The 15,696-nt window shown below is 53.4% G+C and overlaps 1 protein-coding gene across 7 annotated transcripts in view; it reads left to right on the forward strand.

Annotated features, from left to right (window-relative positions):
- KIAA0753 (KIAA0753 ortholog) overlaps positions 1–15,696 on the forward strand; it is a 44,996-nt gene that overhangs the window by 5,909 nt on the left and 23,391 nt on the right. For all 7 annotated transcript variants that reach the window (XM_041771049.1, XM_041771051.1, XM_041771052.1 and 4 more), the window contains exons 3-7: positions 3,283–3,889; positions 6,385–6,491; positions 7,152–7,214; positions 7,596–7,811; positions 9,279–9,489. In XM_041771049.1, coding sequence (XP_041626983.1) covers positions 3,283–3,889; positions 6,385–6,491; positions 7,152–7,214; positions 7,596–7,811; positions 9,279–9,489 — 1,204 coding nt within the window. The remainder of the gene's footprint in view (positions 1–3,282; positions 3,890–6,384; positions 6,492–7,151; positions 7,215–7,595; positions 7,812–9,278; positions 9,490–15,696) is intronic.

A 15,696-nucleotide genomic window follows, 5' to 3' on the forward strand; every position in this document is an offset into this window, starting at 1 on the left:
GGCTTCAGCGAGCCCGCGGGCGTTTTTCCTGGGGCCCTGCAGATGGTGAGCCAGCATAGCACTTGTTCACTGCTCTGCCAGCCTGGGGTCTTTGCTCTTTTTCTTTCTTTTTTTTTTTAAAGATTTTATTCATGAGAGACAGAGGCAGAGACATAGGCAGAGGGAGAAGCAGGCTCTATGCAGGGAGCCTGATGCGGAACTCGATCCCAGGACCCTGGGGTCATGCCCTGAGCCAAAGGCAGACACTCAACCACTGAGCTCCCCAGGCGTTCCTAGAAATAATTTTTGACATGGTTTGAGATGGACATGAAAGCACAGCAGCGTTGTCCCGAGCTCCTGGGTGCGTGTCTCTCCCCTGTGTGTCTCCATGTGCGCTCACATGCACACCCCTGCACATGCACATGCACGGTCTAACCGGGAAGCTGTAACTTGCAGGCGTGATGCCTGTGTGCTGCTGAGCACACGGTATCTTGTACCAGAAGCACTTCTGTGACATGACCCTAACGACGGGAGCCGGCGAGTCCCTGTTGAGGTGGCGCCGCCATGGCTGTGCAGGCCTCACTCAGATGTCCTGGGGTATACCAACATGTCCTATACGGGGAAGGGATCCCATGTCACCTCGAGGCGAGCTTGTGTGTTTGTTTCGTTCAGTCGGAGACTCTGACATTCTTGAAACATACGGGCGGGTATTTCACGGGTTCTGTCAGTCTGGGCTTCCTGAGGTGTCTCATGTACCCCTGACAAGAAAACTGTGCGGAACAATGCTGAGCCTTTCTTGTGCGTCAGGAGGTGCCCGCTGCGGCCCTTGTTCCACTTTCAGCGGGACAGCCCCCCCCCCCCCACAGCCTCCCCTGCACACTTGCTGACGCTTCTCCCCTTGTGGCTGCAAGTGTCCGTCCTCCTGACCCTGTTACCGTGCTGACCAACTGATGGACTAGATGAGCGTTCGTGGATAATGGATTTAACATTTATTAGAGAGAGAGAGAGAGAGAGAGAGAGAGAGAGAGAGAGAGAACATGACAGGGGAGGCAGAGGGAGAAGCAGGCCCCCTGCTGAGCTGGGAGCCCCACACCAGACTGGATCCCAGGACCCTGAGGTCATGACTTGAGATGAAGGCAGATGCTTCACCGATAGAGCTCCTCCAGGCATCCCTTCATTTGTGGATAATTTTTGCCTGAATCGGTTTTCTGTTCTGCTGGGGCACCGCTGGCCCCCTACCCCCACCCCCGGCACACCCCAGCCCCCACACCCCTGCCCCTCTGCACACTCCCATGCACCCCCATCCCTTGCACACACACCCCCCCCCCCCACCTAGGCTTGCCGTCTCTGGTGTCCTTGGTTTCTTTTGCATGAGTGATGAGATGCTACGAGTGATGAGATGCTGTGTGGTCTCCCAGGAGAAATCCCTCCCACTTGCCAAGGCCGGTACCTCACACATTCTGTCTGCACTTGGGCTTCTCCTCACAGGGGTTTGTTCCAGAAACCCCCACAGGTCACAGAGGTGCCCTTGGAGGTCTACCTTGCGGAGGGCTCCTGGGGGCATGCAGCTTGGCTGCTCAGCCACTCCCACGGGGCCTGCAGGTTCCTTCTGGAGCATGAGGACCCTGGGGATGCCCCGGGACGTGCTGCCTGTAGCCCCCACCCCAGCCTCACCAGCAGCGTGTCCATGCCTGTACTTGATGCCAGCCTGGTGCTGGGCAGGGCATATGTAATTTGTATGTTTACAAGATTGATCATTGTTCCATATGTTAAAGGGCCACGTTTATATCTTTTTTTTGTAAACAGTCTACTTATGTATTTTCCCATTTTCTATTGAGTTTTGGTCTCTTTTCATGTTGATTTTAAACATTTCTTTATATAGAGAGCTGTTTGTATTTACAAATTTTTTTCCCGAATTTCGGTTCTTTGGCTTTGTTTATGGTGTTTCTAATCATGAAAAAAAAAACCCACCACAGGCCTGTTGTTTTTAAAATTTGTATTTTAGGGGTACCTGGGTGGCTTACTTAGGCATCTGCCTTCGGCTCAGGTCATGATCTCTGGGTCCTGGAATGGAGTCGCGCACCGGGCTCCCTGCTCAGCACAGAGTTTGCTCCGCCTCTGCTCCTCTCCCCCTGCTTGTATGTGCACATGTATGCTCTCTCTCTTTCTCTCTCTCTTTCTGTCTGAAATTAAAAAAAAAATATCATATTTTAATGGAGCAAAATTTATCACTCTCTAGTTTCATTGCAAATGGATTTTGAGTTGGAGTTAGAAAGCCTTTCTATAGCTGGGCTGAAGAGGAATCCTCCCGTACATGATTTTTCCACTGCTTATATCACCCCCTCAGGTATTTCGGTTATTTTTACTTTTGGAGGATAAACCTTCTCCCAGTAAAGCTGGGAGTCTCGTCCCGCCTGTAAGTCTGTGCCCTTCAGATGGCATTGCTTCCAGTGAGGTTTTTGACTTCTTTGTTTCTGAAATACCTTCCTGAAGTTTTACCACAGTGTCTCATTTTAAACTGACCCTTTGTCCTATGACCTAGAGCACCTCTGTCCTGAGGGCAGGAAGCTGTCCTGGGGGTTAGGGCAGGTGACCTACAGGTGTAAACTCCTTTGTTCCCTTGCCATAGTCATCCCACAACAGGTACTTCATCTTAAAGAAAGACTCTAAAGAGAAAAACACTGAAGACTTGAAGGTATTAATTAAAGTAATATTTCTATTAGTGGAAAACTGGAACCATCTAAATGTTTAACGAGGTTATCGCAAGGCTAAGCATGAAAAGGCCATTGGTGGGATTTTGGGAAATGCCACTGCGAAAATGATAGACTCTGAAACATGCTTCTGTTCCCTGAGAAAAAACAAACCAAACCTCCTATTTTCATGATTGAAACTGACGAACCTGAGGCCTGAGTGGGAAAGTGATGGACTGTGGGCGTGGGGCGTAGGGCGTGGTGCCGCCAGCAGGTGCACAGCCTGGTCGCTGGGGGGTCCTGTGTGGTGGGGCCGGGGGCAGCATTGGCAGAGCTTCTGGAAGGCCACGCTGTCCCTGCCACCGCCCGACGGCGTGAGCCAGTGCAGTTGGTAATGGGGGTGAGGTGCCTACGGGTTACTGCAGGCAGGAGGGTGGGATGGGGCCTGGTGATGTGGGGGGAGCCGGGGCATGTGACTGGCTGCCTCGGTCCGTGTGAATCAGGAGCAAGTGTTAGCCCTGACGGTGGGGCGGCAGGGTTGGGAGCTTGGCCTTAGGCATCTGCCATTGTGCAGTGTGTTCTTGTTCTAACGTGCTTTTTTGTTTTTTTAAAGAACCAGCTGCAGTTTAATAGGAGTGTTCCCACGCATTCCAGCAACTTGGCAGTCCGCTATTCTTGCCCACATGCAATCAGAATTGAAAAACTGAGGCACTCGTACAACGAGTCGCACCATCATCAGGATCTGGGTTTTAGGGACGGTCCTGATGTCAGCAGCTCTGCTTCCTTCTCCATCATCTCAGAGGAGAGGCTCAGCTTTGCCGTCCACCTGGCCAAGAGAGATGTGAAGCGCAGGCACTTTGAGGAGCATGTGAAGCAGCACCATCTCAGCAGGGAGCCGCAGGTCTCCCAGGCATGGGGACCCCACAAGCACAGCGTGCCTGAGCATAGGACGCAAAGGAAGGAGTTGAGTACCCGGGAGACGTGTCTGTGCGGCTGCCAGCCATCCCTGGTGGGAGCTTCATGCTCAAGCGCTAAGGTATACCTGCACACGCCTCGTCCCACACTGTCCTGGCCAGCCGAGCTACACTCGCCCCCCACCTGTGACCCAGGGCTGGAGCCACACACCAGGACAGGCAGCCACCATGGCCTGCTGGAGGTCCAACGACTCCAGAAGGAACTGAACACCTGTATCCAGAAAATGGAAAAAGTAGCTCAGAGAGGTGAGACACACTGTATTCCTTACTTGGAAGAGCTGTCTGGGGAGTGGCATAGATCCAGCACATTCCTTTGGGACCCTGCCCACTCCAGTCCCATGCGCACTGTAATGGGGTGAGCTCACAGTCCACGAGGCAGGAGGACTTTGACTCTGCCTGGAGTCTGTCTTCCTGAGGAGCCAGCCCCGCCCTGGCCCCCAAGTCGGCAGAGGCACCTGACATAGTTGCGTCCTATAGGTTGGGGCGCTGGTTGGTGAGGCCTGGTGGCCAGGTACCTGCTATCTGAGCCTCTGGTCTTGTGGGTCCTGATGGCATTTTATTCTGTAATGTTTCCTGTTTTACTTAGTTCTTCTGGCAAAATTATTTTTAATTTGCTCCAAAAAGAGCATAATATGTGCATGTTTAGGTAATGCCAGTAATGTGGTGGCGTTTGCCTGGAGCTGGGGGCATGGGGGGACGTCTGACCCCCAGGCACAGGGGAGGTGCTTGTGCCCCCCATGGGTGCTCTGGAGGCCCTGTACTGCTCTGGGAGTAGAGAACCCACCTTGTGGGGAGTCTGGGGCTAGACCAGCAGGTGGGGGGACAGAGGAGCCCAGCTTCCCGATTGGGGAGTGGGGGAGCCATGGCTGGGATGACACGGGATCCGTCATGAGCCTCTGCACTTGGGGTATGTGGGCAAGGTGTTTGTGGTGCCCTACAGAGCTAGCCGTGGTTGGATGACGTAGAACAGAAGCAGGTTGGTGAGGCTGTGGTGGCCCGGGAAACAGGACTTGTCTTGAGCTTCCAAGCAGCCAGCGGAAGGGGGACCTGTTATGGGGGTGGAATTCACCACGTGTATGACAAAGCTGTATGTTTGGAAGGCCCCTCTCCGTGGCTGCCCTGACGAGTGTGCTGTGTGGCACCATGGGTGTCACAGTGAGAGCACGGCTGCTCCGGATGGTCGCTGTGTGTCCCCGGCGCCCCTGATGAAGCCTTGCTGTCAGGAGCTGTGCCCCGAGGATGGAGCCTGACGCAGGGAATAGGGAGCTTGCGGTTAGGTGCCCTATCGTTTATTTTATTCTTTAAGATTTTGTGTATTTATCTTAGCGAGCAGGTGTGCACCTGCAGAGGAGGGGGTGGGGTGGAGGGAGCTCAATAGACCCCCTCCCGAGTTCGGAGCTCCCTCCCACGGCCCTGAGATCAGGACCCGAGCTGAAATCAGGAGTCAGACACTTAGACTGACCTACCCCAGTGCCCCTTGTGTGTTTATTTTTTAGTTTAAAATTTCGTTTTGTTAGAAATCCATACTTCTAACCTATAGCAGAAACGTTGCAAACCCACCGCCATAGCGCCGGGCACTTTGCTGTGGCCCCTCTGCGGACGTGCCCCTGCGCTCTCAGGTGCTGCTCTGTAGATGGCTCGTCGCAGAACCACCAGCAGGGTCCTTAGTGGAACCCTGCCCGAGCCAGCATCCCACATGACCCACGTGTGTGGCGCCAGAGTGTGTCAATGCCGTGCAGCCCCAGCGAGACAGAAGCTGTGTGGTTTGTGGGCGCCCATGAGGGGGTGTGTGTAGCCACAACTCAGATTTCAGAGTTTTGCTTTTCTCAAAATTCTTTTCATCATTTGGCCTCTAAATGAGTAAATATTAAGTATTTGAATCATAAAATATACTTGCATTAACAAAACATGGCTTTTGTCTGACTTGCATTCTGGGGTTTTATGTAGGAGCTTGTTTTGGATAAAGGTATTTGAAAACCACTCCCCCAGGAATGGATGCCCGCGCGCCCCTCAGACTCTCCCAGAAACAATTTCTTTGCGTGTTTTGAAAACGTGGAGCACCCATGTATACATGCGTGTGCTTCCTGGCAGACATAGGAAGGCTTTGCACACTCAAGCAGTCTTAATGTGTAAGAAAGAATTATTCTTTTGGATTCAAGATAAAGTATCAAAGAAACCTCCCAGAATATAAAATAGGCCAGTAAAGGGTTTTTGAAAAAATAGAGAGCATTACAGGTTTCGGCTCAATATAAAGAATTTTAGGGGCATCTGGATGGCTTTGTCGGTGAAGCATCTGCCTGCGCCTCAGGTCATGATCTTGGGGTCATGGGGTGGAGTCCCTTGTCGGGCTCCCTGCTCTGCGGAGCATCTGCTTCTCCTTCGGTGGCTCCCCCCGCTCATGCTCGCTCTCTCTGTCAAATAAATAAATAAAACCTTTGAGATATATGGATTTCAGTGGTAAGGTGCTTCTTGGTGGTGTAGGCCGACTGCTGGGGACTGGTTCTGGGACTCCACCCATGGTGGAAGCATAGCCTGAGGTTCTTGCATCTCTTCCGTCTGTGAGCCACACATGGGCCTGTTCCTTCCTCGTTTCGTGGCTCGTGGAAGTTTTTTTTTTGTGGGAGCCCCAATTTTTTTTTTAAATAAAACTAGAGATCTTCCACTGTGTTATGACTTACAATGACTGAATTTTTCATGTGATTACGTGGCACCTAATCCACTTTTGGGGAAACACTTTTCAGATAGAACGGAAGAAGCTTTGGATCCAGATGAGGAGCGGCGCGTCCGCATCAGGAGGCAGGAGCAAGCTGTGCGCTCTGCCCGGATGCTGTATGTGCTGCAGCAGCAGGTACGGGGGTGGGGACCAAGGGTGGGGGCGGGGCAGCGGTATGGGTGGGTACCACACAGAACCTCAGTGTCTCCTGTCTCAGCCTCGCGGCCCACTGTGTCCTATGTGTCTTGTGTTCATGAGGCTGCATTTCCTGAACACGAGCACAGGTGATTCTTTTCTTCCTGTCGTCTGCCTTTGTGGTGTTTGTGACCCATTTCATGGCTGACTCGCATTCTTTAGTTGTAGAGATGCTTGTAAATGTGCATTTGAACTGTGATGCCTCCTCCTGAGTTGGCCTCTGACTCACTTCCCGTCACCTGAGTCACATGTCAGCTTTGTTGCTTGAACTGAAAACTCAACATTTTTGTCTCAAAGAAGGTGCCTGCGTTAGCTGTAGCTCTGTGTTCTCGTTGGGGGGTGTTTCCATCCTCGCTCCACACTGTGGCCGTGGAGGTGGTTCTGGAACATGCCCTCGCATGCCTGGGGAACGCTGTGCTCTGTCACTACCTTGACCCTGAAGTTGGGGACTGTTTTGGGTGCATGAGGGGACAGCCTGGTCTTGTTTCAGGTGACTTGACTTAAATAGTGTTGTGCTTGGACAAGACATGCTGTGTCCTTTCCTATGGAGAAGATAGTGGACGGGGCTGAAGTCTCCACTTTTTCCTCTTTACCACACAGGTGAAGGAGATCCAGGAGGAGTTGGATAAGTTGAGCCCACAGAAGATCAGACACACCAAGAAGGTAGGACGCGGTTCAGTTTGTCATAAGCTGCCCTTGCGGTGTTTGTGGGACGTGGGCGCGGGTTCTCTGCTCCACCATGTGCTCAGGGCACATGGATGTGTGTCCCTGGTGCACGTGCACGGTGAACGTTCTTAATGGGGGGGGGTCGCCCTCCAGGGAACAGAAGGTAGATTCTGCTGCTGCTGCTGGTGTGAGAAGTGGGCGGGAGGGAGGGAAGGACCATTTGTCACCAGAAAGCTGTTACGCACTCGCATTCCCTCATCGTGAGGCGGTTTCATGGCGGAGCACTGTCCAGGAAGAAGACAGGCTGCGAGTGCCCATGGGGGGTTCATGTGCAGAAGTTCTGACTGTGGAATGACCCTCCGCCCCCGTTCTTTCCAGTCGTGGGCGATGTCACGGCTGGCCGCTGCCCACCGAGGAGCTATCCGGGCCTTACAGGTGCTGGTCACCCAGCTTACTGACCGCGGGGAGCACCCCGTCCCTGCACGGTGCAGGGAGCTGGGAAGCCTCATCCGCCAGCTCTCACTCTGCTCCGCCAGGCTGGACGCAGACCCCTCTGTGCCCGACGTGGTTGTGGACATCTTGCGGCAAATTGAGGTACGAACTGGACGCCAGGTTTCGTTAAACGTGCCTTATTTCCAAGCAGGGAAGTGATGTTTGCTGTCTGGTTTCGCTGGGATCTGTGAGGAAGACAGGATAGCGTGGCTGCCTGGTGACGTGAGCTCCATGGAGGATGGAGGAAGTGCTCTGTTTTTCACTTGCTGCTTTTGTAGTCTAGTCTGTAACGCTGCACGTCAAGTCGTGTGAGAAGGGCGGCTTGGGAATGGAATGTGCGTTGACCCCTGGCCGGGTCTGCAGATGTGGTGCTGGCCAGGATACTCCACTCCCTGGCCGTGCCCATGAGGGTTCACAGGAAGGCAGCAGCACCCTCTGCGGGTAGCACCTTGATGGGCGCGTGCTCCAGCTGGAGTTTTGGGAAGAGGTGCTTGGAGACTTAGGACAGCTTGTAGCTTTGTGCTGTGGGCCGGCAGGTACTGGCCTGGACGACACGGCAAGAGCAGGATGCCCCACTCTGCCCTTCTGCCACCCTGCGGTGCCATCACATTGTCCTCACACTCTCCCATTGCTCCCTCCCCAGAGTTGGCTCCCTCCACCCATCCACAGGGACTCCGGAGGACAGTACGCTGGGGGATACCTCAGGGTGACTGTACCGTTAAGCAGCCTTGGTGGCCCCCACGGCCCCTCCACCTTGAGTATCGCCGGCCTGATGGGTGTGGTTTGCGGGGGCACCAGGCATGGGGAACTCACCACAGGAGAGCTGTGGGGGTGCACACCTTCCAACAGCGTGGCTGGTCATGCAGTGCTTTTTAAACTTTCTTGTCAGACACGTTTTGGGCATGGGGATCTGTTCAGAGGGTGCGTCTTCGCCGTCCTGGGGAGGCCCCGGGGGCTTCCGGTCCCTTCCCAGATCTGAGCAGGAGCCCCGGAATGTGACGCTTCTTCACGTGTCTGTCTGCCCCACTTTGGAAAACACTCAGTAACCCAGGACACTCCTTGAGTCCTGCTGACGAGCTTCCTGTCCCACAGCTTGACGTCCTTCTGCTGTACTGCCACCCCGAGAGCCCCTCGGGCCGCATTCAGTCATCCTCAGCAAGTGTGGAGCGGCTGCAGGCCAGGCCCTCAGTGCGCGGATGAGTGAGGGGCCAGGCAGAGAGGAAGTGACCACAGCCCTAGAGACGTATGCTACACATGAACCTTGTGCTTGACCTTTGAGATTTTTTTTATTGAGAGTTAAGATGCTTGTGAAGCCCATGGGATCAGGTTCCGAAGACCGTGTGAGTTATAACATGCGGTGGATTTGGATGCCTGTAAAGTACTTCTGCTCATGATCTCCGTGCCCCTGGCTTCAGTGAGCGGGCTGCAGGACAAAGTGTGCAGGATTCCGTTCAGTGGGTAGATGCCCTAAATAAGGTTTTCAGGCTGAATGACACACCGCTGGCTGTTGGATGACGCAGCTGTGTGACCACATATTCACGTGGGGCCTGGTTTCTGGGTTTCGTGCAGGCTCTGGAATCCCTCCTGGAAAAGAAGCTGTCGCCAAAGAAGGTAAAGACATGTTCAACGGACCTGCAGCGCAAGTTTCCCATGGGCAGCCACGGGGCCTCGGAGAGACGGCACAGCCCTTCGCCGCAGAGCCAGAGGAGGCCCCTCGTGGCGAAGGAGACACTTCCACAGGAAGCCACGAGGTCTTCCGGCACCAGGAAGCTCTCCGCTGGTAGGTACCTGGATGGTCCGAGGCAGGAGCTGGGTTCTCACGTTCGCTGCACTGAGGAGGCAGGGCCTAAGCCCAGCCCATAGCAGGTGCACTGGAGTCCAGAGAAGCCAGTGGCAACCAAAATGTGTCCTGGGGCGGGAGGGTGGAGGGTCCCCTACAGAGGAGGGTGGGTGATGTCAGGTTCTTTCTTCCCCCGTCATGGTGTTGAGGTCACCCAGGGGAGATTTCCTCAAGGGCTGGTGGTTAGAACTCTGCCTCTGAAGGTTCTGTATGTAGATGTCAGCACCGGGTGCACATGCAGACACACAGGAGCACACACAGGGGCACACACAGATAAACGGGCATGTGTGTTTCCCTGGCATTGGGAGTAGGTAATCTCTTGTTCCCCCAGAACTGGAGGGTTGGCCGCTGTATGTTTAAATAGTCCTCCGCTCCCGTGCCCCCTGTCTTCTCCCCGTACCCTCATGGGTGTTTGGGCTCCCCCTGCACTCTGGACCTCTTCCGCATCTGCGTTTATTGCAGGTATTTCGTCATTTGCTCCAGAAACCATGGGCAGATCCCTATGGTTTCCTCTTAACGTTGTACTTGAGTGTATAAAGATTTTTTACTGAGAGTTAAGACACTTGTGAAGCCTGTGGAATCAGGTTCAGTTTCAGGAGGTTGCTGTTCTCTTTGTTCTTCTTTTTCAAACTTCTGCTGATGGCGATTGCTGATCTTCAGAGGAATTTAGAAGGAGTTCGTCAGGTTCCGGGTCAGGCGCGATGGGGGTGAGCCAGGCCTCCTGAGTTCACAGGCTGGACTGGGGAGGGTGGGGGGACCGCACTGTGCCCACCGTGGTCCTGTGCTGTTTCCCCCTGCAGGTGAAGGGACAGCACTCGGCATAGAATTCCTGACTCTCAGATACTAGGGACCCCTAGATCCCCGGTCTGGTTCTGCTCCATGTTTCTCATGTCATGGTTTTCATTGCGGCTCGAAGGGGATCTTCTCTTTATCACGTGTGGCAGTGGGTTAGACCTCCTTCCAGTGTAGTCATGGTCCTGGCCCAGATCCCAGACGGTGCCCACAGTCCTTCCCTTGGTTCTGAGACTGGGGTGAGCTGCTACGTTGCTGAGATCTTACATTTAATTGGCAGTATTTTAAAATCTCCTGTTGGTGTATAAATAACGATAGGTCTTGGTGTTTTGGATTTGATGAAATAACGAGATTTTGTTTGTTCTTGTGTTTTTCCAGGTAGATGAGATCACCCACAAATAAGTTCTGCTTCTCTCTTTGCAGTTCTGTATCTTTTCTTTTTTTTTTCTTTTTTACTGATGTGGTTCAGAGTAACACTGGCCGACAGCTGTAGTGAGGGCATCACTCCCACCAGATGTAATAGATCCGTTTATATGCAACACCTGCTCTTGGGAGGGACATATCCGAGTGCAGAGTCGGAAATGTTCTTGTGTCGTCTCCTAATTTTTTAGATTTTCTTTTCATCTGCTTTTTCCTTTCTTTTTTGTTAAAGTAATGGAGATGTGTGTTGACAGTGACTTGAAATTGTTTTTAAGATTTTAATATTGGACTTTTAATTTGCCAATGGTGTTGGGGTGGATGAATCCAGTAACCTAATGTTCCTTTTTCATTTTTAAAAAAAAGATGTTATTTATTTATTCATGAGAAACACAGAGAGAGAGGCAGAGACACACGCGGAGGGAGAAGCAGGCTCCCTGCAGGGAGCCCGATGTGGGACTCCATCCCTGTGACTCCAGGATCACACCCTGGGCCGAAGGTGGCGCTAAACCACTGAGCCACCTGAGCTGCCCTAACATTCCTTTTTCAGCTGGAGTAGAACATAGAGGTGGAAAGTGTGCACAATTTAAGTTGAGAGCTCAGGCTGTCATCAGAAGATGACATCTGTGAAACCACTACATAGGTCGAGAGGTAGAGCATTAGAAGCTCCCAGAAATCCCCTCTTCCCATCTCCCTGCCTTACCTCCGTCCCCAGATTAATGGTTATTCTGATTGTTTATGCCGTACTTTGGTTTTTGCCAGATTTAAGACTTTACTAAGCTTTATAAAACTAGAATTGCATGTGATGTACCACATTGGGACTGGCCACTTTCACCTCCTGTTCTGTGGGAGGTGTGTTTGTGGAGCCGTTCATTGCCGCATTCCACTGTGTGAACCTACACAGATTCTGGCATCTTCATGAGCGGGTTTTTCACGCTTTGGGGTGATGGCAGACAAAGCCTCGGTTTTCACCGTGTCTCTGGCCGGCGTGAGTCGGGTCGTAGTGGATGCGTTTGTTCAGCTGTAGCAGGTACAGACTTTTCAAAGTGGTCTGACCGGTTAGATGCCGACCAGCAGCGGACGTGAGCCTCCGCCACACATCCTTGCTGGCACTTGCTGTTACCAGTCTTAGTGAGTTTGGCTGCCTGCTCAGTGTGTAAACTATCATTCTGGTTAGTTTTTTTTTTTTTTTTTTTAAGATTCATTTATTTACTTTAGAGAGAGCGAGAGGAGGCAGGAGGGAGCAGGGGGAGGGTAGGGAATCCAGGAAGACTGCACTGAGCATGGATACAACATGGGGTTGGATCCCGCGACTCTGAGGCCATTACCTGAGCCGGAACCACGGGTCGGATGCTTACCTGAGGGGCCGCCCAGGTGCCCCGATTGTTGCTCTGGCTTCCTTTCATGTCTGTGCTTGTGTAACGGGGTGAGTATTTGCAGGTGTTTATAGGCCAGTACTTGCCACCTTTTGGAAAGTGCTCGCTCCAGTCTCCTGCCCTCTCGCCCACCTCTTTCACATTCTCCTCCTTGTCCTTTTTTTCCTTCCTCTCTCTTTTTTTAAAATTGGTTAGCAGTTCTTCTTTTGGGGGGGTTTTGTGCGTGTGGACCTAGTCAGTGTGTGTGCTGGAAACCGTCAAGTGAGATGGCACTGGTTAGATGTTGCCATGGGATCTCCAGGGAAGCAGAGAAGTGGTTTCACCATGTCCCACATCACCATCTTTTCCCGGAAGTGTCCCTGCGTCTCTCCTTATGTCCGGTTTAAGCCTTTCCCAGTGCCAAAGTTAGTAAAACGTGCTCCCGTGTGTTTCCTTGAGGACTTGCATCTGAAATGATGATTATTTCCCCAAACTGACAACGTGTGCTGCTCCCGCCGTACATGGCGTGTCCGCAATCGGGGTCAGTTTCCAGGCCCAGGTTCTCTGCTGCTGGTCTCGGCTGGGCCGGGGTGCATGTGCCGTCGTTAATCTGACTCTTGACCGGGACGCTTGGCCCCTGGTTCTTCCAGAATGCCTTTGTTGACCTTGACCCTTGGCACGTCCACAGAAATTTTAGGATCAGGATGTGATTCCCACCAGCAGCCCCCACCCACCCCCGAGACGACAGATGACATGGTGGGTCATGACGAGGAGCTGACATCTCCAATGCCAGGTGTCGCCGTATGCAGGGGTTGACCATACGTCCTCTTGTAGGTGCAGACTACGTGCATTAATGCTGGTTCCTCTTCCCCTCAGCTCGTTCCTCTGTGGGGCCGTGCTCAGAGCTCTTGCACATGACATCCTCTAAGACGTGCGCCACTGGCACAGACGTCTGACTGGCTCTAGGCGTCGTCTTGTGCCAGTGGCTCCACTGTGTGCATGGTCGTACTGTCTGTGGGGAACCACGGGTTCGTTTCCAGCTCCTGTTGCTTTTCCTCCTATCGTGCTCTGGTTTGAGTTATGGAATCGGCAGCCGGCTGACATGATGGTGTGCGCATGTCTCCTGGGATTTCTGCATCGTGGCCCTGAGCTTGTGCTGTGAGCTGCCCAGAGGTCTGGCTGTGGCCTGTTCCTGGCAGTTCTCTGTGATGCTGTTGCTGGGCACCACGGAGTCAGGTCTGCTGAGCCTGTGTGACACTTGCCTTGATCTGCATTCCCACCCTGGGCTTCACGCTCCACTGACCTTCTGGGAGCTTCTGTGAAGAGCTGGCAGTGGGTGTTCTTCCCTCGGCTGAGAGGTTATGTTTCTCCCACTCAGGTTCCTTGGGACTAAGGACGCACCTGAACTTTGAACCTCGTTCATGGGTCTCCTTGGCCAGGGCTTTCTGTGCTGTGCTTTACTATGTGCATCAAGGTCTCATGTTTTGCTGTTTCCTCTGTTGAGTTGAAAGTTAGTAATCAGGCCCGGTCTGTCCCTGCCACCAATGCTGAGGTGCCACCTCTGCCGTGGAGGTCACAACCCCGTGTGCTGGCTGTGGTTCCCCGTTGCCCTCACGGTGGGCAGTAGAGCCGGGACAGTGCCTTCCCCTTGCCTGGAGTTAGCCTCCTGTCCCTTGGGGCACCTGCCGTGTCCCTGATCCAGTGATCGGGGGCAGCGCATCAGGAGGAAGAGGCCTCCGAGTGGTAGGCCACGGTGTCTTCGGTTCTGGGTGTTGAGGGCTCACGGTCCTTGGGGGCACAGCCTGTGCACTGGACTGTGGACTGCCCAGGAGAGCAGCGCCCAGGGGAGCAGCCACACGACCACACTGTGACCGCAGCCGAGGATGTTCTGTGTCTGAGCGGCACTGCGTCATCATGGGGTGTGGATCCTTGTCCTTGTCCCATGGTGGGCTCAGGTGTCAGTGGCGCTCTGGATAGTCACCAAGTGCTGTAAAAATGCGGGTGTGTTTGGTTCCTGAGGACAGTCAGACGACAAGGGGACGTTGGATTGTGTCAGGCACCTTGTAGCTGAGGAAACTGATCTCTGGTGGCCACTTGAGAATGAGTTCTGTCACTTTTCAAATCCTAAAGCTGTTGTATCGTGGAAGTAAGCAGGCTGGCATCCGTGGCAGGTGTTTCTGCTAGTTGTTGCAGCCTCCCTGATGGTAGAGGACCCAAGGTCAAGATGCGTCCACCCAGTGGTCTGCCTCTCGGTTTGGCCTGCCCGCCATGGGTTCCATGGGCACCGTGAGAGGGCATGGGTGCGAGTGTGGATGCTGGCCCGAGACAGGACCGTGCTGCTCAGCCTTGTCTTGGCTCCTGTGGACTGAGGAGCGGGCGAAGCCACTTTGCAAGTTTAGCGTGTTTGTCATTTGGCTGGGGGCGGGGGGGGGGCTCTTACCTTTATTTGTTTGGTTAATGTTTCCCGTGTCCTCGCAGCCTGGGTGCAGGATCCCCCCTCCACGTCTGTGCCGCGGCTCTTGCAACCTGGTCCCCCACGTGCATGTCCTGCGGTCTCCTCCCCCTGGCTGCCCTCTCCAGGATATTTGTGATGACCCAACTTGATCTCGTGGCTGACGTAATTGTTGGCCGGTGCGGTTCTTCAGCAGCTTCTGGAATGTTCTTGCGGTGTGTCTGTACAGCTGGTCAGGGAAGGGTGGTGGCAATGTCCCGCCATCAGCCAGGCCCTCAGACTGTGCGGCCCCATCTCCTGCCTTGGCAGCTGGTTCCTGCAAACCCAAAACAGGCTTCAGGACCTGCAGGTCAGGTTTGGGCTCTAGTCGCGGTGTGTTAACCGGTCCTGGCCCGCGGTCATGTTCCTTCTGCCCATGTTAGGTTTCTGGCTGTGCAGCTGCCTCTGGCTCAGAGAGGTACCGGGTTGGAGGTCCGGGCCCTGATGCTGGCAGGAGTCTGAATGCAGTTTTCCTCATAGCATGAAATATTTAGAACATACAAAAAAAGAATGAAAATTACAGATACTTGTGTACTCTCCAGGCTTAAGAGATTTTAACTTTTTTGCTTTATTTGCTTTAGTGTTTTTTAAATTTTTATTTATTTTTTAAAGATTTTATTTATTTATTCATGAGAGACACACACAGAGAGGCAGAGACACAGGCCCAGGGAGAAGCAGGCTCCATGCAGGGAGCCTGATATGGGACTTGATGCCCGGACTCCAGGATCACGCCCTGGGCTGAAGGCAGACACCCAGCCACTGAGCCCCCCAGGGATCCCTGTATTTTGTTTTTAGACGTAAAATAGAAAGGTGCAATTCGGCTCTTCTTTTTTTTTTTGTTTTTAAGTAAACTCTACGCCCATGTGGGACTCAAACTCACGACCCGGGATCCAGCGTGGCTCCCCTGAGCCGGCTGGGCACCCCCCAACCCTTTCATGTTTCCTGTCCCCTCCCTCCCTCCCCTAAGGTCCTCCTGTGTTGATTATCGGGTGGGCCTGCCTGCCGGTGCCGCTGGGTATCCATCTGTAGATGCGCTGTTGTTTGCTACCATCTGGACCTGGCACCCGCATCATCCTTCTGCAGTCAGCTCCT

The sequence above is a fragment of the Vulpes lagopus genome, chromosome 10, assembly GCF_018345385.1.
Source record: "Vulpes lagopus strain Blue_001 chromosome 10, ASM1834538v1, whole genome shotgun sequence".
NCBI classification, from domain to species: domain Eukaryota; kingdom Metazoa; phylum Chordata; class Mammalia; order Carnivora; family Canidae; genus Vulpes; species Vulpes lagopus.